Source organism: Colobus angolensis, unplaced genomic scaffold (genome assembly GCF_000951035.1).
Source record: "Colobus angolensis palliatus isolate OR3802 unplaced genomic scaffold, Cang.pa_1.0 Scaffold31, whole genome shotgun sequence".
NCBI lineage: Eukaryota > Metazoa > Chordata > Mammalia > Primates > Cercopithecidae > Colobus > Colobus angolensis.
Window position 1 is genome coordinate 6,471,659 of NW_012116377.1, and position 22,872 is coordinate 6,494,530.

Sequence of the window (22,872 nt, forward strand, 5' to 3'; positions counted from 1 at the left end):
GGTCTATGGGGCAAAGCCCTACTCTCTGAGGCTCTGGTGCTATGCCAGCCACACGCTCCCATCCCAAACTGCCATAGCAGACTTCATCAGCCACCCGCACCTCCCAGCACACGGCCCCTGCCCAGCGAGGCTTCGCATCCAGAACCACCCAGCAGACCAGGCCAATGGAGCCGCAGGCGGGACCCCCAACAGAGGCAGGGCCCAAGGGGCAGCCACCGGAGAGGTGCCAGAAGCCCAGGCTGACAAGTGGTTTGCTGAGATGAGGCCTGGCATCCCATGCAGGCCCTGGGGCCAGAGCCTCTTCCTGCCCTCTGGAGGTACTTCATGGAGCAGAGCCACACTGGCCATTCCCCTGCCCCGGCCCCAGGGCTGAGGGCCCCACTGTGCTGGCCTGCTCTTGGTTCTGCCTCCTAGCACCTGCTCCCTACTCGGCTGAGCCCAGAGCCCTGCAGACCTGGACCCTCCCCCAGGCCGCACAGGCTGCCCCATACCATCCATCAGCACCCAAGGAGCCCCAAAGGCAGAAGACAGCAGCTGCCTCTGAGTTCCTGTGACCCCTGAGCCAGTGGTCCTACCTCCATCTCCTTGAGCACAGGGTGGTCCTCGATCCCGGGAAAGAGCACCCGCATGGCGTATGTTCGGTAGTCGAGGAAGGGGATGCCGGCACCGTCCAGGTCGTTGGTCAGCTCATGGATGTCTGTTTGCAGCTCTGCAAAGGCTATGGCCAGATGTGGCATCAGGGGCAGCATGCCCTGGTGGCCCTGCTCCATGCCCCAACCCTCCCACTCTTGGGGCCTACATCAAATCCTGGGCTCTGACACTTACTGGTTTCATGATCTCAAGGAAACTACTGTGCCTCTCCGTCCCCCAGCTACCACAGCCCTAGCACAGGGACAGTAACTCTCCTCTGTGAGCTTCCCACAGGATCAAGCAAGACAAGAGCAGAGAAAGCATCGGCACCAGGGGCAGGCTGGGCGGGGCCTCCTGCATCTCAGACACTGGCAGTTAAGCGTAGAGTAGCTTTGGAGTTCGGGCTCCTTCTAACCGCTGGGAGGTAGTGGGGTGCGGCCCAGGGCTGCAGGCTGTCCCCAAGCCCCCACACCACTGCATGTACATCTCAGGCCTGGTGCGCCCTCAATGTGGCCCACTCTGCTCAGGGCCAGCTCTGCCTCTGTCAGGAACAAAGGCAGGCAGGGCAGTGAAGCCCCTGACAGAACATTCCAGAGCTGTGAGGTGTCAGCCCTGCAGCAGCCCGAGGATCAGGCTATCTGATCAGAAGCCAGAGGAGTGCCAGACAGGCTCTGGGGGACATCTGACAGGTTTAATTAAGAGCTGGAGCCTTCGTCTCCTGGGCACCGCTGCCAGGCATCTAGTTATCTGCACCTGGCTGGCCTGGAGCAGCCGCCAGCCACCGCATCCACACATGCCAGCCTCACCAGACAGCCAGCCTCAGCAGGTGGGAGCACAAGGGAGGCCCAGGCCACCTGCCTCCCACCTGGCCCCAACACACACCTGCCTCTGGTCCCACCAGGGCTGCCCAAGAGGTAGGGCCACCCTCAGCCCACCACAGGGCCATGTAGGTTTGTCTGGGACTGAGAGGGCTCCCAGGATGCAGAACTTTGCATTTTAAGACTGGCTGAGTCCTGTGCAAACAAACACCCCATTCCAGTGGAGTCCCAGTGGAGTTCATGACAACCCCATGCTGGACCACATGGCTAAGGTCCTCCACTGCAGCAGCAGCACTCCTAGTATCTGCCCCCTAGAGCCCTGAACATGTGTGAGTTACTATCGGCAAATGCTCAAAAGTCTTGCCCAACATGGAACAGATTTCTGCCACTCACACCTGCCATGGATCAGGAGGATGGTGTGGCCTGACGCCCCCTATAGACGTATCAAGGACAAAGGTCAGCTCAGGCCAAGGTCTCTATGTGCCCAGGGACTGCCAAAGCACAAGGGCTCCCCATTGCTGCATGGCGGAAGCACCCCTCTCTGCTGCTCCACTGGCACCAGCCAACCCACCACCACTCCCAGTGCCTGCGGAAGTAGGCACTGTCACTGTGCTCACTCTACAGATGACAAGACTGAGGCACAGAAAGGTAAATAGCCACCCTCAGCCTTATAGCCCAGCTGGGATACAAACGCAAACAGTCTGGCTCTGAGTTCTGTGTCACAAGCAGCACCCCGAGGATGTGGTACCTGCCGCAGGGCCAGGCCCTGGTCAGGCACCCGCCCACTGCCCTGGGACCAGGCCTGGCACAGCAAGGCTATCAGGAACATTGTAAACTGAGCCGAAGCAGGGTGGGGGTGGTGGGAGGTAGGTGTGGGGATGAGCCAGGGCCTGGTTTGGAGGTGGCAGCTGCCCTAGTGAGCCCCAGCCCCAACAGACCTTCCTTGCATTCGAGGGCCACACGGGACTCCAGGTTGTCCATCTGGAGCTGTAGCCGCTTTAGTGTGCGGTCGGCATCTCGTGACTTGCGCTTGTAGGCGATGAGCACGGCCACGATGACCAGCAGTAGTAGACCCCCACCCCCGCCGATGCCCACGATGGCAGGCAGCGTCAGCAGGCTGTCTGAGTACACCTGCAGTGTCCCTGGCGAGAACTCGAAGCCGCCAGCCCGCACCTGCCGGTGGGTGGAGGCTACTCAGGAGCCACCCATGCTTTCCACAAAGCTTGGGAGCCCCTCCCGAAGGGCAAGACACACACACACACCTGCCTGTGGGCAAGGTCCCACCGACAGGGGCACAGAGTGGTCAGCAGGGTGACACCGGGACCCACGGTCAGGCGCCTGTTCAGTCAGGGCAGCACTGGCATGGCAAGGGCTCAGGGTGGGTAGGCAGTCTGGGGGGCTCAAGGAGGTAGCAGGCTGAGGGCTAAGGCAGGGCCTGCACTGGAGCTGAGCACCCTCTGAGCTAAGGGTGAATCTGGGGCAAGGTCAGAGCTGGGGCTGTGCTAGTGGGGCAGGGTCCACAGGTGGGGCATGGCTCTCCCAGCTCCGCATCCCCGGTGGACGGACGCACCGTGACCTTGTGCTGCCCTGTGAGGTTGGGCGCCTCGCAGAGCAGTTGCGTCTCCGACACCGTAAGGGTGCAGGGTGTGGAGCCGATGAGCACTGTGTAGTTGAGTCGGGAGTTGCCGGGCGCAGGTGGCAAGAGGTTCCGGCCCTGTAGGAGGTGGGGGTGAGCCAGAGCCCAGGACAAGGGGCCTCCTCCCTGGTACGGCCCAGCCTACGGGCAACAGTGACCCACCTTGAGGATGAGTGGGGAGCTGGGTTTTAGCTCCAGCAGGCCAGTGGGACTGAGTGGCTCCAGTACGGGGTCAGGGTAGTAGAGGAAGGAGGTGGAGTTGAGCACAAGCAGGGAGCGCACGTTGTCCATGACGAAGCCCAGCTCATCCGGTCGCTCCCCCAGCTCCGGTGGGCTGCGCACAGGGTTGGCCACAGACGGGGCGCGGCATACCATGGTGGTGTCATTGTACACCAGGCAGCCCTGGAGACACAGGGTAGGGATGCTGGGCAGGACCTCCCCGAGTGGCCCGGCAACTCTCAGTGACAGAGCCCCTGGCCTGGGGGCTGCCTGCTCCCTGCATAGATGATGCCAGGCACCAGCAGGGCAGGTCCTGGGCCACCCACCCCACATGGACCAGGGACATGTGGCCTGAAGGAGAGGTGTGCACAGCCAGCAGCCCAGAGCCAGACCTTCCACCTGCCAAGCAGGACAGGTGCCTCCCCAGGGGTCTCCAGGCACAGTCAAGGTTGGCATAAGCTGGGAAGAGGCAGGGGTAGGGGTAGGGACACGAGCATTTATAGCAGGAGCCCCATCCCAGGTGAAGGCCTGGACCGACGTGGGCAGCTGAGGGCAGGGACTCACGTTCTCCCTCTCAATGCCTCCGTACTTGGTCCGGATTCGGGGCTCACGGACAGTGGCCAGGTTGGTGCCCGTGACCGTTAGGAGGGTCCCACCACTGGAACAGAACAGGGGTGGGGGGTCACCAGATGATGCTGGGCCCAGTGAGCTGGAAACACAGGCCACAGCTCAGCCAGGCAAAGCCTGCCTTCCCCAAAGACAGGAAACAGATGAAAGCTCTTGGCAAGGGGTGCTTCCCAGCAGGACAGTACCCAGCATGCAGGAGGGCCACCACCAAGTGCCTGGTGGAAGAGCTCCCGGCTCGGCGCTGCTCTCAACAGCTGGGGACAGGGAATGGGTGTTGCTGGGCCCCACCTGTTGATGCTCCACTCGGGGTCGATCCTCAGGATGGTGGGGTCCTCAGTGTAGTTGTACTTCACCTCGGGGTTGGTGAGCTGGGCGCGGTTGATGTTGATAATGATGGGAACACTGCCAGGGCTCTGCCCGGGGGGTGTCAGGCACCGGATCTCACGGGAGTTCCTCCTGGAGGTGCCCGGGTGGGACAGTGAGGAGCACACAGGCGGAACTCAGGCAGGTGGAACGCAGATGCATTGAGGAACAGTGGGCAGGGCGCCATCTGTCACAGGTACTGCCTTGGGTGGCTGCATACTATCACTGCTACTTTCCCTCCCGGGACTGTGTATGTCTGTCCTACCCTCGCCCTGGCTCCCAGCCCCTTCAGGCCCCCACTGTTGCCCAGCCTGGCATTTGGGACCTGGTTTGCCGCCTCTCCAGGTCTGCTTTCATCACAGCCTCCCTGTCACCCACACCCACTCCAGGTGACCCTGGCCAGGGCTCCACACCCAGCAGGCCTCTGCCTCCCCAGAGGCAGTGAGCATCAGGCCCACCCCACGCATGCCAGGCTGGGAGGTAGGCTCACGCTGCCCTCCCTCTGTCCCTAGGGAGGGCTGGCGAGACTAAGCCCTGGCCTGACCTTCCCTGTCTGTCCCAGGGCCACCCTCACTCAGCCCGTGCTCCAAGTGCTGGGAGCTGAGTGCCCATTCCTACTACCCTGGGCCAGGCAGACACCTTCCCTCTTGGCACCTGTCGCCCTATCCCTGCATCCCAGGGGGCTGTCAGGAGACTAGATGAGCTGGCCCAGGTGTCATGGGGACACCCCACCCGCACCTGGGTCCAGACCTTCAGCTCTTTCACCACTGCCAGGAGCCCCACAGCCGCCAGGCCCCCTCAGCTGCAGACACCAATGATTAGTCTGATAACAGGTAATTACCAGAGGAAAATATTTAAAGGGACGTTCCATTATCATCCCTAATCTAAAATTATCCACTTCAAGCCTCCGGGCTTTTGTTAAGATTTCTGTTTTCTCTCTTAAAATTTTTAAAAAATACTTCTTATTTTGTACCCAAGGGATTCCCCATACCCACAGGGAAGAATCAGGGCAGAGGCAGCCAGGTTGCCCTGCCCCCAAAGGCAGGCCCCGCCCCCGTCACCGCCCAGTCCTCCCACTCTGGAGGTAGCCCGTTTCCATGGTAACCTCCGCCTCTGGGTTTCACAGTGATCACCGCAGCCAGGCTCTCCATAGCCTCGTTGCCCAGGCAACAAGAGGGGGCATGCAACCATCTGAATCAGGAGGGGCAGCCAGGCCCCCACCCCCACCTGCACCCCGTACCAGGAGAAGGAGCAGGGCCGGCCACCGACCGACACAGCCACATCACTGCCTGCATTCAGGTGACTTCCCTCGATGCCAATCCAGGTGCCCCCTGACAGAGGCCCGCGGGAGGGGCTCACACGGTAGAAGGTTGGTGTCTGCAGGAAGAGGGAACTTGCTGAAGCTCCAGGAAAGTCCCCCTGGGGCCACATAGGGACAGGCCCCACTTGGCCTGCTTACCCCTCCAGTTCCCCAGACTAGGAGCCCGCATGCCCGGGAGCTGCACTTCAGAGGCAGTACTCCCAGGTTTCTCAGGCACAGCCCAAGGTGAGCCAGGGAGCCCTGGAGCTAGCCTAGGCACAGGAGGGGAGGGGCAGCACCCAGGCCGTGGAAGAGCAGTGGCAGAGCGTGGCCAGACAAGGGGCCCTGAAGAGGCACAAGAGCCCTCAGTGGCACCCTCTCAGAGAAGCAGGGAACAGGGAGAGAGGGAGGGCGGCAGACTCACCACGAAGGTGAAGCGCTTGGGTGACAGGGCGCGGTAGTGCGGTGAGCAGTCCCGCACGCACACCTCCACCAGGGCATCGTGGGCCCGCACGGAGCTGGCGTCCCCGATCTCACAGACGATCCTGTGGGCAGGCGGGCCTCAGGGATTGCAGGAGCCCCGCCCCGTCCCGCCCCGCGCACACCCAGGGCTGTACTCACTGCTCCGCACTGATGTACTCGCTCTCCACGGGGCTGCATAGCACCTTGCCCACGCGCACGCCCAGACGCACATCCTCAAACCGCAGGCCCAGGTTCTCGCCTGTGATGGTGAGCCGCGTGCCGCCCTGCCTCGGGCCCGTCTCGGGGGACAGCTGCCGGAGACAGAGGCTGGGGTACAGGCGTCCCGCCGGGCGTAGGGTTTGGGGTCGTGCGGGGCGGGGCGGGGCATGGGGTGTGGGGCAGGGCTGGGGGCCCTACCTTAAGGATCTTGGGGTCGGCGCAGCGACTGCTGCCGTGACGCGCGTGCATCCAGGATGCAGGTGTGTCGGCCGCGCAGTGGTGCCGCAGGGAGCAGCGGCGCTCGGCCACGCACCAGCCGCATTCGAAGCGCGGGTCGGCCTTGAGGCAGAGGCCGCAGCTCTCGCGCAGGGCCGGGCACTTGTAGAGGTGTGCTGCGGGGAGGGGTGCGGTCAGCTCGGGCCCGCCCACCGCCCACCCCGCCCGGGCGCCCACTCACCCTGGATGTTCTGTGGGTTGTCGATGACGAAGTTGCCGTTCCACACGACCGACAGGTTCACTGGCAGGTCGCTGACGTCGTTCCCCTCGTAGGAGTACTGTTGGGTGATGGGGAGGTCAGGCTTCCCAGCTAAGCGGCCTCCAGGCCGGAGCCTCAGGTCCACAAAGCCGCCAGGGCGCTAGCTCTGGGGGAAGTTTCTGCAGCCACAACCGCTTCCTCTCCACCCTCACCCTACACAGGGCTTCCTTCCTGGCTCTAGAGGTCCCTCTCTCCAGCCTAGCAACCATATGAGGTGCCCTTCCAGGGGAACCTCTGTGCTTCCCACAGTCACCTCTGTGGCACCCCCTTGGAGACCACCTCCAACCACAGGCAGCCTCTGACCACTCCCTGCAGTCAGCCAGGCTGGGAAATCAGGACTCCTAGCTGGCCCTAGAATACGCATCAGCATGCTCTGTGAACCTCAGTATCTTTGCTGAATGGGCCAGGAATGCCCTGCCTTGAGATGGGAGATCTGTGTCCCCAGACTGAGGCAGAGACAGGCAGAATCACTGTCAGGTGCAGCCCTGCTCCCCGTCCCCTCCCCAACAAGGCTGGACTGGGCCCAGGGGAACTGCCCCTCCCAGGGAGCCTGGCTAGGGCTCCAGCTGTGCCCGACTTTCTGCCGCGGATGACCTCAACTCTGTTCCCGTGCTGGGGTGGTGCAGGGAGCCCAGCGTCTCCAAAGGGCGGCCCAGCAATTCATCATTATTTTGTCTGCAGGAATTTAATTGGATCCTATCAAATTCCCTGATACTCCCGCTTCCCTTTAAACACAGCTGAAGGGAAGATTAATGTGGGCCTGGTGAGAAGGGAGGGTGGGGAGGGAGACGCAGGTGGAAGGTGCAGGGCAGGCGAAGACTTGGTGATACAGCAGAAATGTCTGGAAAGGCTGGACGGCAGAGGGAACTCCAGATAGCTGTGGTGGCCAGGAGCGATCCTCATGGCAGACCTGCAACCCACCATGCCCCAGGAAGCCTGTTGTGACCCTCCAGAGCCTACCCCACCCTGCTGGGACAGACCAGGAGTCAGCCAAAGGGCTGCAGACCTCTGACCCCATCAAGGCCCTCCCCAGGGCTTCCAGGGGATGGGGTCCAGCCAAGACCTTGTCGACTGCCCAGTGCCCCACACAACAGCCCAGCCACCTGCCCCTGCAGTGAGTTCCTGGAAGCCCACAGCTCCCTGGATCACACCTGTCCTGAGCAGGTGAGACAGAGGCCTGCTGGGAGTGCAGGACTTCAGCCCAGGCCTCCAACTGCTGGGCAACTGGGCCCCACTTCCCCACCACTCAGGAAACAGCTGGCTCTATAGAGATCCCCTGTCGCTGAACGTACTGCACCTGACAGTAGAGCTTTTCAAACACTATTGGGTCAAATCTGAAGGTCCACACATACTCTTCTAGGACCACAGGCAACACCCGTCTGCTAGTGTGCAAGTGCGGGCCAATGGGAGTGTTTTCTGCATTTGGCCAGGGATGGACGGAACCATGCACTCTGGCACCCTGACCTCTGCCCTCCAGGAGCCACAGTGATGAAGGCTGGCTGCCACCTGGCTATTCCTACACACACTCAGACCTGACGATCAGCCCATGCCTAGGACCCACGGAGACTGCAGTGTGCGAGTCCCATGAGTCTGGCTGCTGTCCACTCCCACACTCAGGCTGCTCCTACTACACATCTGGGTGCTCTCAGCAGCTACCACGACAGCATGGGCCCCTTGCAGCCCACTTGCCCACATGACCTAGGCACATCTGAAGGGCCTGGCAATGGCCTGGGGAAGCCAGGAGCGGCTTCTGACTCATCAGAGATACATGTGAGCACGTGCACCGCCCTTTGTGAACAAGCACACGCCAGGACCCAGGGCCATGAGGATAACCGGCCCATTCCAGCTCACGGCCCCCAGCCCCTGGCCCGGCCACCTCACCGAGGAATTCTGGCACTGCAGGCTGGAGCTGTTGAAGCGCAGGGCGGTGACACGGGCCGGGCTGCCTGGGATGTGGAAGAGGCACTCATATCCACGCTGGCCTGACTGTGGCTGCGGCAGGTTCCGAGCGGCCAGGGTGATGGGCTTTACCACTCCCACTGGCACATAGATCTGGGTGGAGGGCAGGATCTGTGGGCAGTCCTGGGGATAAGAAGAGTTTGGCTGAGCCCGGGGGTGGAGACCAGTGAGCAAGGTGCACCTCACTGCACTCCAGATGTGCACTGGGCCTGTGGTGCTCCCAGCCAAGCACCAATGTACCCATTTTATGCACTGGCAAGCTGAGAACTGCTGGCTGGGACAGTGACTGCATACTGTGATCCAGACAAGCTCTATTACCTCTGGCCCCTGAATGCCCTGTCCCATGTTCTAGGACCCCCACCATTCCAGACACCAAAGGAGCCCCATCTGGCCAGCAGGTGAAAAGGCCCCAGAGGCAGGAAAGAGTGGGGTTCTGGGGCTGCAGGCTCTGCACTGGGGGCCCAGAGAGTGTATAAAAATAACCAGAGCCCAGCAGAAAAACAGGCCTGGCCTCTGGGGCCAGCATTTCAGCAACAATAACTGATGCAATGGCCCAGCTTCCTTGCAGCGTGGCTACTGCTGGCCTCAGGAGATGGTCCCTTGGGAACACTGAGAAGCTGGGCTTTAAATAGGGATGCTGAAAACAGGCTGTAATCCCCAAGCTCTGCAACAGCCCCCAAGGCAGGCAGGCAGGCCCAGGCCCAGCTCTGCAGAGATTTTCCAGGACCCAGGAAGGGGCCTGGACTCTGGCCCAGCCCCTCAGGAGCTCCAGGGAAGCAGAGTTAACAAGGCCCAGCTGGGCAAGCTGACCACTAATCTCTGGGTCTGCAGGGATGCCCCTGTGTCCACCAGGGAGAAGCAGGTGGTGGCACCTTGCAGCTAGGGCCACTGGCCCCAACTTAGGGGCTGCACTTGCAACTGTGTGTTCCCACCACAGCTGCAGCCGGAAGGCACAGGCACACACAGTGGCCGTACCTATGCCACACCTCCCTGGCAGTCTGAGGTGCACCCAGTGACTCTGCATGCTGAGGGTCAGGCTGGAGTCTCACTGTGACACAGGCCTTGTCACCCTAGGGCCCCAGCCATGAAAACGGGTGGCTCAGGGCACTGAGACTCCTTTCAGTCCAAGCTAGGCTGCCCGTGAGCTCTAGAGAATGGTCAGTCTGACACCAGCTAGCTGCCCCCACTGTCCACCCAACTGAAAAATGCCCAGAGGAGCCCAGGCAGCTCAGCCTGCAGCAAGCCAGAAGGCAACTATGGTGAGGCCTGGGCTTCTTTGGTGCCTGTAAGTCCAGGAAACCTCTTGGCACAAGACATGAAGCTGGCTCACCCAGCATGAGGTCTCAGTCATGGCCCACCCCTAGAACCCAGGTCCCAGCCAGGAAAAAGCACCACCCACCACAACACCAGTGTGAGTGTGTGGGCCCAGCAGGCATCGAGGCCAATGTGGCTGGCCCCTACCTGCCTGCCCCATCACCCTGAGGCTGGCCTGTCCCCTCACCACCCCCGCCCTCCACCAGGGGCAGGAAGCTGACTGGCTGTCTGGGCCACACCCGGTCCCCTCAAGTGCTCCCCGCACCCCCACCCCATCTCCTCCCCAACACCAAGCTGAGTGAGAACCCAGGAAGCTCTGTACCCATGCGGCCCACTGCGTCAAGCCTGGGCTAAAACTCCAGTGATCACCTGACTCCACTTGGCCCGATTCTGACCCAGGCCCACAGTGGCATGGGTCTCCTGGGATCAATGACAGTTCAGAGCCAGGTCCAACTGTCCCCAAAGGCTCTGATTACAGCCTTTTCCCCAGTGCACAGTCTCCCAGGTAAAAGGCTGGAGGTCCCTCTTCAGAGCCAGGTCCAGTTGTCCCCAAAGGCTCTGATTACAACCTTTTCCCCAGTGCATAGTCTCCCCGGAAAAAGGCTGGAGGTCCCTCTGGGAAACGCTGGGGGAAGACTAACCGGGTGCATTTTGCCAGTGCACCAGGCTCCTTCCTCAAGGGACCCCAGCCTCCCCTTCACGCAAGGAGTCTACAGACCTACTCAGGTCTGGGAGCCGACTGGCAGGGCACACAAATGTTATGTGAAGACGCAAACCACACCCCGCCCTTTCTGCAGAGTCCAGAAACAGGCATTTCTAAGAGAAAGTCCTGACTTAGCGCGTCTCATGAGCTCTGCTTCGGTGGGGGCTCCATGTGGGAGCCCTTAGGCCCTAGGCCCTGGCACACAGAACCAGCTGCCTCCATGGGCTCAGTCTGGCGGCCCTTCCCATCAACATGCACAGGCCACTCCGCCTTCAGACAAAACACACAGACCCCAGTGTGCAGGCAGGCCCAAGAAGGGGCCACAGAGACCCCCTCCCAGCATGGGGGCAGGGGGCGGGCAGCGGCCTTGGGGGTTAGGCCTGGCTATCTCAGCAGGAAGCTGGATGTAGTATGCTCCTGTCTCAGGAGGTGGCTCGAGGAACCCACCAGAAACAGAGATGGAAAGAGGGCTTGTGAGGGGTGGGGACGCCACTGGCCATTGTGCCCTGGGTCCAGGAGGACTCATGTCACGCCCCTTAGGAACAGCTCCATAAGAATCTGGGACTCAAGCTAAAAAAAAAGAGTAAAGTATTTGTGGAGAGAATCCATTGCCCACACAGTCCTGCGACCCCCCAGCCCAGCCCTGCCTGCTCTGCCTCCCCATGCCCTGAGGCCCAGGGCCACCACTCCAGGGCCTGTTTCCTCCACTCCCCAAGGGTGCCCCGAAGTTCATGGCATGGATGGGGAAGGCTCAGGGAAGGCCACCACTGAGGAATTGGGCTATCTCAGCCCCAAAACCACCCCAAGCTGCCCAGGGCCCTGCTACCACCCTTGATGACCACCGTGCTTTCCCCACCGCCTGAACCCTAGGCGGCGCACAGCGCCAGAGCCAGTGCATCTGTACACCCACCCCACAGTGACTTCACACCCAGCTCTCCCTGGCCCGAGAGGCCCCAGGACCGGTTCCCGCCTCAGATTACACCTTGCACTCTGCCCACACCCCAGGATACCTTGGCCTGGCTCCTTGGACGGGCTGCACCCCCAGGGAAGCCCCCCACTGTGTCCCTAGCTCCCACACACCCACTGTCATAGGCAGTCATCCTGACACAGGCACTGTGGTCCCTGCTGCCCCGGGCTACCCTCCACTGCTGTCCTGTGCCCTGATGTCATGCCAGGGAACAGAAAAGTCCAGTCCAGAGGGTGACGGTGGGGGCCTCTGTGAGAACGGACCCAGAGAAGAGAAGGCCGTCATGCAACTTCCTCAGTCCCCAGCCCCCAGTCCCCAGCCTGGCAGGGAAGTGCAGCCCAGCTGCAGTCTCCAAGGTCTCCCTGGCAAGCAGAATCTGCCCCCTCCAGCCAATGGGTGTAGTATCCACAGCAAAGGAAAGGGACCTGGCTGCAAGTCCTGGCTCCACACCCACAGCCAGAGCCGGTGGGTGTGGGGGCCGCCACAGCTCCAGCCCCAGCTTCGCCACTCAGCACCTGTGGGCCCTGGGTCCTGCCTTGTCCTGCTTTAAGCGCCTCAGGTTCCAAAAGGAATAGCCCGCTACTCATAAAGCCAGTGCCTTGCCCAGCCCGGAATAATTACTACCTAATTACTAGCAATTACTACTCAGCGCCTGGTGACTCCAGAACTCACCAGCCTTCAGGCACATTAGGCCAGCAAGCTCCCCTGCCTGACACCGAGGCCTCTGTGCCTGCCCAGCCAGGCACCCGCACCCCAGGCTCTGCGCGCACCCGCTCTGCAGCCTGACAGTGCCCCCCATTGCACCCAGGAGCCTGTGTCTGCAGCTCCCACACAGAGGCCCAGGGGCAGAACTCATCTGAGGCTTCTCCCCCTCCCTGAGTGTCACAAAGGACACCCAGGGGTCACCAACAAATACCACAGGCCTGGCTTCAGGCCAAGACAGTGACCCCACAGGCCTCTCAGCTGGCATCCAGGGCCACCTTACTGACCCAGGCTGGTGGTGCATGCACCACACACTGACATCCCAGACACCCACAGGCGCTCCCTGGGCCAGGCCTCTCAGGTGACATCCAGATGGGATGTCTCAACCCAATTCTGCTCCACCTCTGAAAACCTGAGCCTCACCCTTGCCCGGCCTTACCTCAGACACATTCACACGGCCCTCCAGGAAGGCGCAGTCAGCCACGTTGTGTGTGCACACATGGCGGTATTTGCACCAGTGGCAGGGAAAGGAGCCGTTGACACAGGACAGGCAGCTGCAGGGAGAGGGTGGGTGCTGAAGCCTGGGGAACCGCAACCATGTGGGGTCACCCACGATCAGAAGGACACCGTGCCGCCCCTGTTGGTATTCATAGTGCCACCTCAGGGCCTTGGCACTGACTGCCCCTGGCCTGTAAAGTTCTTCCCCCAAACCTGAGTGTGGCTACCCCTCTGCCACCTCACACCTCCCTGACAGCTGGTCTTGCCTGCCCATGCCCACCCTCCTGACCCCAAGCTCCCTCTCCTCTTTGCCGCTTTTTCCTCCAGAGCCTTGATCATCACCTGACTGCCAGCCAGGCATGGATACTCGCACCAGAAATGTGTTAGTGCAACTAAGGAACTTCATTTTAAGTCTTGATTCCTTTTACCAAACTTAGATTTAAACTGAAGCAGCATGTGCTGCCACAGAGCTGGACAGGGTCATGCACATCACCTCCCTGCAGAAAGCAGGATCGCCAGGGCAGGAGCTTGTCTGTTTTCCTCTGATACACCCCAGGGTCTGCCAGGCTGGCCACTGTAGGTGCTCTGCCCACAACTTAGCCTTGCATAGGGCTGGCACCTTGCCATCTCAACAGCCTCCAGAAACATACCGCCTCCATCTCCTCTCCAGGATCTCCTGACCTGCCAGCTTCCCCAACCACCCTGCTTCTCCTGCAGCCCCTGGCCCCCTCCAGGCCTCTGCCCCAGAGATCCCCCACCCCACCTGGGACAGGAGATGCTGCATCCTGGAAATAAAAAGCCTGCCTGGCTCACGGCAGTTGCTCCACAAAGAGCTGTGACAGAGTCCATCTGTGAGTCAGTCAACAAACAAAGACATACCCAAAGAGCCAGGTACCTCCTGTCTCTGAGGCCAAACCCTACTGCCTCAGCCTGGGTCTTCTGGGTCAGGGAAGGAGTGAGGGCTCTCCTCTGGGCTCACAGTGGGACTCATGGGAGGCCCCCAACTCCTCCCATCCTTCCTCTGAGGCTGGGGGTACTCACAGCCAAAATGGGCAGCAGGCATAGCAGCTGCCTCCCAGACATGCTCCCTGCCCAAGCCAGGGGACTGCACAGGGGCCAGCACCAACCAGAAGGGACCTGGATGCTACATCATCCAACAGTAGCCTCCCACAACCAGAAGCAGCAGGCACCCAGGGGCCGTGTCTGGGCCCCTGCCCAGGCCCCCAAACCAGCCCTCAGCTCCTTCCTGAGTGCCTCCCCTCCACGCCAGTGCCCATGGACCACTGTCCATACCACGGTGGCAACAATGCACAATGTGCCCTTGTAGCCATACACAGCCAGCTGGGGCCCTACAAGATCCCTGTGTGGCAGGCACTGCCGCCCACTCTGACTGCTGCCCCCTGGTGCACCTGCCCCAGCCTCAGGAACCCTCTGCACTCATGGCCTTGCCCTGGCTGGCTCCTCTACCTGCAAGCTGCTCTCACAGTGACCTCTCCTCTCTCCCGGACCCGGCCTTGGGAGCCCCAGTCACAGAATCACCATCTGCTGCCTGGCCACATGAGGGCAGGTCTGCAGACGGCAAGCACAGTGGGACCACAGGGACGGGGGTGTGGCAAGTAGCCCAGGTCCAGGTGGGCAGAGGGGCCCAGGGACACTCACGACTGGTGGACACTGCAGTTGTAGAAGACAAAGTCCACAGACGCGAACTTCTTCCCTGTCTCCTTGGACTTCAGGTAGAGTTTCACCACCCGCTGGTCTCCTGCAGGAGCAGCACGGCTGAGTCACCAGGACCACTTGCCCAGGACCCCCGCACAAGTCTAGTCCAGACAGCGGAACGACTTGCCCGGAGACCCTCCTAGCTGCCACCATCAGTCACGTCAAACATGCGTCCAGCCCCCTCAGCCCCCAGGTGACCAGGGCCTAGGATCTGCCCTGCTTGCCTCCTGCTCAGTAGCGTGAGGGGTTCAGAACTGCGAGACTCTCCCCAGGCCCCCAGGCTGCCTGCTCCTGGGGAAGAGCCTGCAGAGCGACTGTCCAATGGGCTGTGGTAGCCAGAGGGGTCCTGCACCCCAAGTCCCCATGACACTGTCCCCCACCAAACCTGCGCCACACATGGCCCACCACTCACCCGCTCCCACCTCCAGCCTGCGGCCCCCCGCAAGACCTCAGGTATCTGCCATGTGGTCCCTTCATCCCACCTACCCTGCCCTGCTCTTCCACCCTCTAGGTCACCATGGGACACCTAAAGACCTTAACGCCAGTAGGGATAGCAATAATTATGGTAGCGGAGGTGAAGTATGCTCACGTGTCTACGTCTATTCCTACTGTAAGTATATGGTGAGCCCATAAGATAAATCCTAAGAAGGATATATCCGCTGTCCACCTCCCTGGCAGGAAGGCTCTCGCTCTGGCTGCACGCCTGGAGGGTTTTCTCTACTCCCAGACCAGCAGGTGATGAGACCCCCCCCCATATCAGCTGCACCAACATGCCCTTGGAACTGAACAACGGAGGTGCTAAACAGGCAGCAACTGGATTGCAGCCCTGGACCTGGCCAGGCAGCAGGCACCACTGTGTTGGGGCCACTCACCCTGGCCCCGCGTGATGGGCGCCACCTCCCGGGCGGAGGGCGAGCGGCAGTGGATCCGGCCATCCTCCAGGACGCTCTCAGATTCTGTGAAGTCCTCGAAGGAGCAGTTGACACCAGCTGAGAGGTCAGGCACATTCCAGGCCTGCAGCACGAGCTGGGCAGACAGGAGGAGGCGTGGTGAGCAGGGTCCCCATGGCTGTCCCCCACCGCTTACCACCTGGGGTGCCACACTTACTGGGACCTGGGACATGGTGACAGACACGTTACGAGGCTGCACAGTCAGCTGCACGCACTGCAGCAAGTCCGCGGCAAAGCGCTGGGGCTCGTCTGCTCGCTCACAGGCGTCCCGCCTCGAGCAGCTGCAGGCAGAGGGGTTGAGGCTGTGCGGGTGGGGAGACTTACAGGGCTTGCATGCCAGGCAGGACCTGGGCAGAGAACTCAGGGTGGCTTGCCATGCACCAGGCTCCCCCTCCTCACTGTGAGACCACCATGGCCCTCCCCAACTGCCCCTGCCCCCCTGCCCAGACTCACATGCTGTGCAGGACACACCAGCCACAGTGGGGGTCCCGTGACCCCAGACACAGCTCACAGGACGTGTACTGCACACAGCTCTCCACAGGCACCCGCGTCACCTGGGGTGGGGGAGGTGTCAGGCCCCTCCAGTACCACCCCAGGGGTCCCAGCCATCCTCACCTCTGACTCCCTACTCTGCTCTCCTTAGGCCTGGGGAGGCCCTGCACTTCTCAGTCTATTCAAAGGCAGATCTGGCAACCCTGCCCTGGCCAAGCCAGGTCGCACAGGTCAGGCCTGTGCCCTGGAAACCCAGGGGGCAGCAGCCAGAAAAAACAGTCCATATGGGATAAACCAATCAAAGAAGCACCTGCAGCTTCAACCAGAGTTCCTCTCCATCTGTCTGGACTCCATCCCAGCTCTGAGCTTCCCCAGGGATCAACAGGCTTGGCAGGTCCCAATCCCAAGCTCCAATGCAGGTCCAGACAACACTCAGAGGGGCAGGCTGGGCCTCAGCTCACTCTGACTCGTTGGCTCAGCCCAGCATCCCAGTGCCCACGGAGACACGTCCCTGAGGTCCCCAGGAAGGCAGAACCCCACTGTGCCCAGGAGGGGCAGAGGAAAAACGAGCCAGCCGCAAGTGGAGGGAGGCCTGGCCTCAGCTGGTGTGCCCAACCTGGCCCCACCTGCCCCATCTGCCCACCCTCCAGCTGCCACGAGGTTACTAGGTTGGGTCAAAGGGCAGGGGTGGACTCCAGGCAGGCCAGGCCAGGGACTCAAGTCCATGGCCTTACAGAACTGGGCCAGGTATCAGGCTGGGTAGACCAGGCCAGCCACAGCCCCCATGGGCAGACCCACTGGACAGAGACCCAGCCCTAGGCCTGAGGACTCAGGGGCCCAGCACACACCCCAAACTCTCCAGTGACACCTGCCTCTGAAATCGCTCTTTCACACATCTGTTTCTGTGGTCAGGAAGTCAACAGGGGAGGGGTGGGAATTCCAAACCCAGCCCAGGAAAACATGGAGGCAGCAATGAGGCTGTAGGGCCCCTGGTGACCAGACCAGTTCCCCTGCAGACCCAGTCGAGCCCACAAATCTACAGGGAGGCAGAGCACAGACCAACTTGAAACCATTTTCACCAGGAGCCACAGACGCCCAACTTGTGATGTGGCCCCACCTCTACTGCTCTGTGACTGGGGTTCCTGGTAAAAGGGCCCCCACCTTCAGCCACACCGTCTGACTGGTGCAGCACCCACCTGCTTCTCAGTCATGGCGTAGAGGTACTGGTGGTTGGGGCTGAGGACGAGGTCTCGCAGGATGGGGCTGCCCTCCTGGGCCACCACGCTCTCATAGGCCAGGGCGGGCCGGCCACTGGGGTTCGAGAGGTCCACCAGGATCTGCAGCAGCAAGGGGTCCTAACTGGGGCTATGCTGATAACTCCCTGACCCAGCCCCACCCCCCATCGAGGGTCAAGAGTCTAAAGCCCTTCCCCAAGCTGCCCAGACATGCATGAGCAGAGTACCAGCGCCAGCCATACTCACTCTCCACATCCCCAGCTCCAGCCCCAGTGCAGGGCAAACTCAGACCCCAACAGGCCAGTCTAGGACTCAGCCCCTTTATCAGTCAAGAGAGGCCAGGGGGTATTGGGGCCTGGAGACAACCACAGCCCAGCACCCACCATGGAGCAGCACGGCCACACCCAGAGTGAAGGCTACAGGAGTCCCAAGGGTGCCTAGCCATCCCTGGGGCCAGGCTGGGCTTTTGAAGGAGGGATGTTGGTTGTGGGGAGCAGAGGCCAGGGTTCGCAGGAAGTCTAGGGCAGTGGACCAGGAGACTCCAGGATGGGGTGTCCTAGGGGTGGGGGCATCCCAGCAAGGCAGTGGAGGAGGATGGGCGTCTCATTGGCATGGAAATGTATTCCAGATCCCAAACAAACCAGGCGTTAATTAGCCAGCTCTTCTCCTCCGCAGCTTGCGATGCTGCAAGTATTTTTAGTTGCTCTTACCAAACAAATGTATTTAATTAACAGAGAGACCCAGGGGGCTTTCCAGAGATGGGACTCTTGGGGCGTGTCTGCCCAGCTCTGAGTCCAGGACAGGCTCTCAGGCTGCGGGCTGTGGCCTGCTTCTCCTAGCCTGACCCGCTCCTGCTCCCGCTCTACCTCTCCACTTCCACTTCAGGGCAGGAGCCTGGGCCCAGACTCCGTACCCCTCCTCTGTGTCCTCACGGTGATAGGGCAGGGCAGGGCAGGTCCGGGGCGGCAGGGCCCAGCGAAAGCCCCTGGTTGGAGCCCGATCCATCAGGCCTGGGCTGAGGGTGGCCAGCCAGGGTGGGGCGCTGTGTTTCTGGGCCAAAGAGGCTGTCGGCTGGGAGAGGGGGAGGGCTGCATTCCTGAGCGCCGCCTGCCACCCCCTACATCCGCTCAGCTGCCTCGCCACCAAGCAGGCTTAAGTCAAACCAGACCCGGAAGAGTGGAGCCCAGAGCTGGGCAGGGGAGGAGGCGGCCAGGATGGGCCTAGCTGTACTGGCTGCAGGGCCATGGCCCATGGCCTCTGGGAGGAGAGAAGCAGGGACAGCGGGCGGCCTAGGGGCAACCAGGTCACAGCCACCCAGCACCCCTGCCGGTGGGGCCTGGACGGCACCCACACCCGCACCCAGTGCACCCGCACCTGCCTGCCCTGCAACCACAAGAGGAGTGGGAGTCCTTGTTCAAAATGACCACTGGCCTAAGGCCTGCCCGATGGACGCTTAGGATGCCAGCACCACAAACCCCCTGCCTTGCTCTGGGTCAGTGGCCAGACGGTAGGTACTCAGACCCAGGCGAATGCCAGCCAGGACCAGCCTCTGGGCCACACTGCCTGGGTCCAAACCTCTCTCTGCCTCTCTCAGACAGAGTTGTTCTGAGCATTACATGAGGACCAGGCCAGGTGTGCCAGGCAGGAGCAGGGGGACCCAGGGTGGCCAGGCCCACAGCAATCACCACACCTGAGCAGCCAACCACACATCTGGGCCAGTGGCTTAAGATAGTCACTAGGGAGTGGGGGCAGGAAGGCAAGGAGGGCAGGACACAGACTGGGTGGAAGCTGGGGCAGGCGTGCCCAGCGCGCAGACTTGCTGCTCCAACTCAGAAGACCCTGGTTAGGCACTGCGATTCCTCTCATTTCCTCCATCCCCATAGCCCTGTGGATATCCCCAGTGGTTTCCCACTGTGAAGCCCAGCCCCAACTCCCCCTCCCCTACCAGCACCAGGGGATATGGCCCCTGGTTCCTCTTGCCCCTGGCAGTAGGGCCTCTTCAGCCTAAGCTGATGGACCCTGGCCCAGCATGCAGGGAGTACTTGAGAGGTGTCTCAACAAGGACATGACCCACCTCCCCAAGAGCCAGGGCCACATGATGCCAGAGCCTGACCCTGGCCCGGCCTGCCAGGCATCCACCCACTCAGGGTTGGGGGCACAGATGTCACACCAAGGGGTGAAGAAATGGGTCAGGGAAGGGCAGGTCCAGGAGGCACACCAGCTCCAAGGCAAGAAACGGTAGGTGAGGGGTGCAAGGAGGGGTCCCAGGAAGGGAAGAAGCCATAGGAGCCATGGGCTGGGCCCCAGGCTCCAGAATGCTCTGCTCCGCCCAGCAGCATGCCATCCGGACAGGTGGCTCTGACAGCTGCAGCCGGGAGCACACGCGTCCAGCTGTCCATCCGCCATGTACCCATCTGTCCACCCACCTGCCCTGCACTGGGCCACCCCCACCCCTTCACACACACAGGCTGGGCCCAGAGAGACAGAGCTCCAGGAGAAGCCACGGCATGGCCAGTGTGAGTGGAGCATTGAGGAGGCTACTACGGCACAGCACACCAGGCCAAAGGATGGACGCGACACAGGCACAGGCCCCACACTGTTCACTGAGGCGCCACAGTCCAGACTCAGCAGGGCCCCTGTGGACCCACACATGTTCTGCAGGACATCCAGCTAGGACAATGGTCTCCAGGACATGTGTCTCATGTTCTAGCCAGCGTTCAGGGTGAAGGGCCTGTGTAGCCAAGCCAGCTTTATCAAACCACACAGACAGGAGGTAAACTGAGACTCACACAGCACCTGCCAGAGGAACCCTGGGCCCTGGACTCGCAACTGCACCTGGGAGGAGCACAAATGCGGCTGGCAAAGTGGGAAGCAGGTGCCAGCACCCGGCAGGAGGGCATTCCAGGAGAACCGGAGCACGGGGCACAGACGGCAGGTGGGCCTGAGGCCAGAGCGGCTGGCAGGACAGCGGGGCACATGCCGGCCAGGAGTCCACGTGCCGACGCCCACACCCTGGCCACAGCTGTCCACTCGCGGGCCACCCGCCTGGAGGCAGCCCATCCTTGAGGTGGCTGGGCCCAGAAGCCCCTCCCACAGCAGCTGGGCAGCTGGCAGGGCAAATGAGAGGCTTGACATGTCCCGGGCATGGGGCCGGGCCACAGGCATGCCCTGGAATCCTCCCCCAGCTGTCACCTCCTTGCTCTGCCAATCTTTCCCCAAAGACCAACAGAACCTTCCACGACTGGCCCCAACAGCCCGCCCTCCCACCTCCCAGCACAAACCAGGAGCTGGCGCTGCCCATGCATGCTGCCCCATGCTTGAGAGGACTCTCCCCTTTACCCAAGGGGCTTCAGCAGAGCTAGCAGCCTCCCTGGATATGGCCCTCGGCTGCACCAGGCCCCCACCCACCCCTAGCTGCGGGGACATGGGATGCCCCCACCTACTTCTGCCTGGACCGTCTAACCCTGGGTCCCTGTCCTACAGGCACATGGGTGAGTCGACCCTGGGCTCTGAGCTGAGACCAAAGAGCAGTCCCAAAGCACCGGGTCCCGAGGCCTCTCCGTGTCCAGGCCAGGCCAGGCATGGCCCTCACTCCTGGACTGAGCACTTCCCACTGCCATAGGGCTCACCTGACCCTCCCCACAGACAGGCCAGGGAGTAGGTACACCCCTTTGCCCGTAGGACACAGCAGGCAGGGCTCACTGCAGGCCCCAGGCTGGCCCTGCTGGCTGTACCCACTCCTATCACCACCACAGCCCTGGCCAACTGCTGCAGGCGGGCAGCTGAGGGCCCGGCCAGGTCAGCTGTCCGTCCCGCCCAGAGCCAACAAAGGGCCCATTCTCCGGGCTGAGGGCAGGCGGGGGTGCCGGGAGGATGTCTGGGCCACCCAGGCTAAGTGCCAGGGCCGGCACGCGCCCCAGCCGCCAGGAGGCAGGGGGCTGCCCGGCTTGGCCCTGACCTGGCAAGGGGAGTTGCCTGGCTCTGCGTGCCCCATGATGGCAGCCAGGGGCCTGGCCCTTCCCCTGCCTGTGAGGGGGGGATGCACCTGTGGAGCTGCCTCCTGGCTCCAGGACTGGGAGAAGGACAGGATGAGGTGGGAACAGGCAAAGACCAGGGGCAGCAGCTAGGGAGGTGCCCATGCGTGGAGACTTCACACGCCTCTCAGCCTTTCTGCAGAGGCAGCTGCCAAACCCGTCCCCAACCTGAGGGGGTCCCAGGAAGGGCTGCTCAAGGGGCAGGAGCCTCTGCTGCCCTCACTTCTCAGGACCCCCACAGGGCGCAGAGCCCACCTGCCCCTCCCCTTCCCAGCCAGAACTGCACAGCTGAGATAGGCCCCAGTGAACCCACTCCCGGACCCTCCTCACCCCTCACAGGACTGCCCCCTCTTCCGGCTGTGGACAGGTTCTAGGCCTCCTTCCTGGGTCCCCACCACTCTCAGAAAGGCCAGGAGGAACTGGATACTGGAAAGGCAATTAGTGATTTCCTCTTGGCAGTAACTGGGTAATTAAAACAAGATTCGCAGGAAGCCCGAGGGCTGGAATCAGGCTAGACACACCTGTTGGGAGAGAGGGTGTCCTAGGAATCCCATCTCTTCCACCCCCAACCCCCAGCACACAGGGGAGAGCAGAGACTGAGGTCAGAGTCCTGGCAGGTGGAGGACAGTCAGGGCTGCCTTAGACAGGCTCCAGCCTGCCCCAGCAGCAACCCCTCAGCAAGGAGTGGACCTCCCCAACCCCTGGTCTCATCTGCCAACATCCACCTCACAGAGTTGTGTGAGAATTCAGGAGCTCATGGTTCCAAAGGGCATGTCTGCTTGGCCCTGCTGCAGGGCAGATGTGCACAGCTGCCTGGGGAACCTAGCCCCAGCTGGTGAGGCCACACCTAGTGGGGCCACCATGAACCACCATAGACTGCACCACCTCGGTCACATACCACTGCCTGGGCTCCAGGCTAACCTGGGGCTTGGTCAGAGTCCCCACCACAGCCAGACTGTCACCAGCACGGGTCCTGTGGGGACGCAGGCAGCAGGGACCATCTGCCCCGGAGTCTTCTCTAAACCCACCAGAAGCCTGGTGCCCTGTCTCCTCTATCCTCTGACCTCAATGCCACTTCCAGCTCTGACCCTAGTGCCACCCCATGGTCCTGGGCCCTCAAAGACCCACATCAGCACCTACCCCCACATCCAGCTGGTCCTGCCACCTTCTCTGGTGAAGTGACCCACCACACAAGCACAGTGTGCCCAAGGCAGTCCCTGAAACCCCAGAAGGCACAGTGCGGTTCCCAGCACCCACGGGGGCACCTCTGAGCTTTGGCCCTCCTGTTCCTTGTCCCCAGAACACCCTTCCAGCAGACCACCCCACCCCCGGGTTGTTCCAGCCTCTATACCCACTGCGCGCCGGCAGAGCCTCCTACACCATGGTCTCTGCTGTGCTTGGGACCACAGGCCCCATGTGCCTGTAGGGGAAGCTGACTGCCCAGGGCAGATACTCACGAGGCCGCCCCTGCCAGGCTGGTCATGAGCCCGAGC

General features: G+C 61.9%; 1 protein-coding gene across 1 annotated transcript in view; it reads right to left on the reverse strand.

Annotated features, from left to right (window-relative positions):
• The window catches only part of PLXNA1 (plexin A1), a 49,917-nt gene that overhangs the window by 17,820 nt on the left and 9,225 nt on the right, over window positions 1–22,872 (reverse strand). The window contains exons 3-20 of the mRNA XM_011950741.1: window positions 17,307–17,447; window positions 16,072–16,172; window positions 15,776–15,899; window positions 15,541–15,694; window positions 14,612–14,711; window positions 12,894–13,008; window positions 8,691–8,891; window positions 6,732–6,828; window positions 6,473–6,666; window positions 6,215–6,366; window positions 6,018–6,138; window positions 5,534–5,670; window positions 4,219–4,386; window positions 3,868–3,961; window positions 3,247–3,486; window positions 3,019–3,162; window positions 2,387–2,621; window positions 576–718 (exon numbers count right to left, since the gene is read on the reverse strand). Coding sequence (XP_011806131.1) covers window positions 576–718; window positions 2,387–2,621; window positions 3,019–3,162; window positions 3,247–3,486; window positions 3,868–3,961; window positions 4,219–4,386; window positions 5,534–5,670; window positions 6,018–6,138; window positions 6,215–6,366; window positions 6,473–6,666; window positions 6,732–6,828; window positions 8,691–8,891; window positions 12,894–13,008; window positions 14,612–14,711; window positions 15,541–15,694; window positions 15,776–15,899; window positions 16,072–16,172; window positions 17,307–17,447 — 2,661 coding nt within the window. The remainder of the gene's footprint in view (window positions 1–575; window positions 719–2,386; window positions 2,622–3,018; window positions 3,163–3,246; window positions 3,487–3,867; window positions 3,962–4,218; window positions 4,387–5,533; window positions 5,671–6,017; window positions 6,139–6,214; window positions 6,367–6,472; window positions 6,667–6,731; window positions 6,829–8,690; window positions 8,892–12,893; window positions 13,009–14,611; window positions 14,712–15,540; window positions 15,695–15,775; window positions 15,900–16,071; window positions 16,173–17,306; window positions 17,448–22,872) is intronic.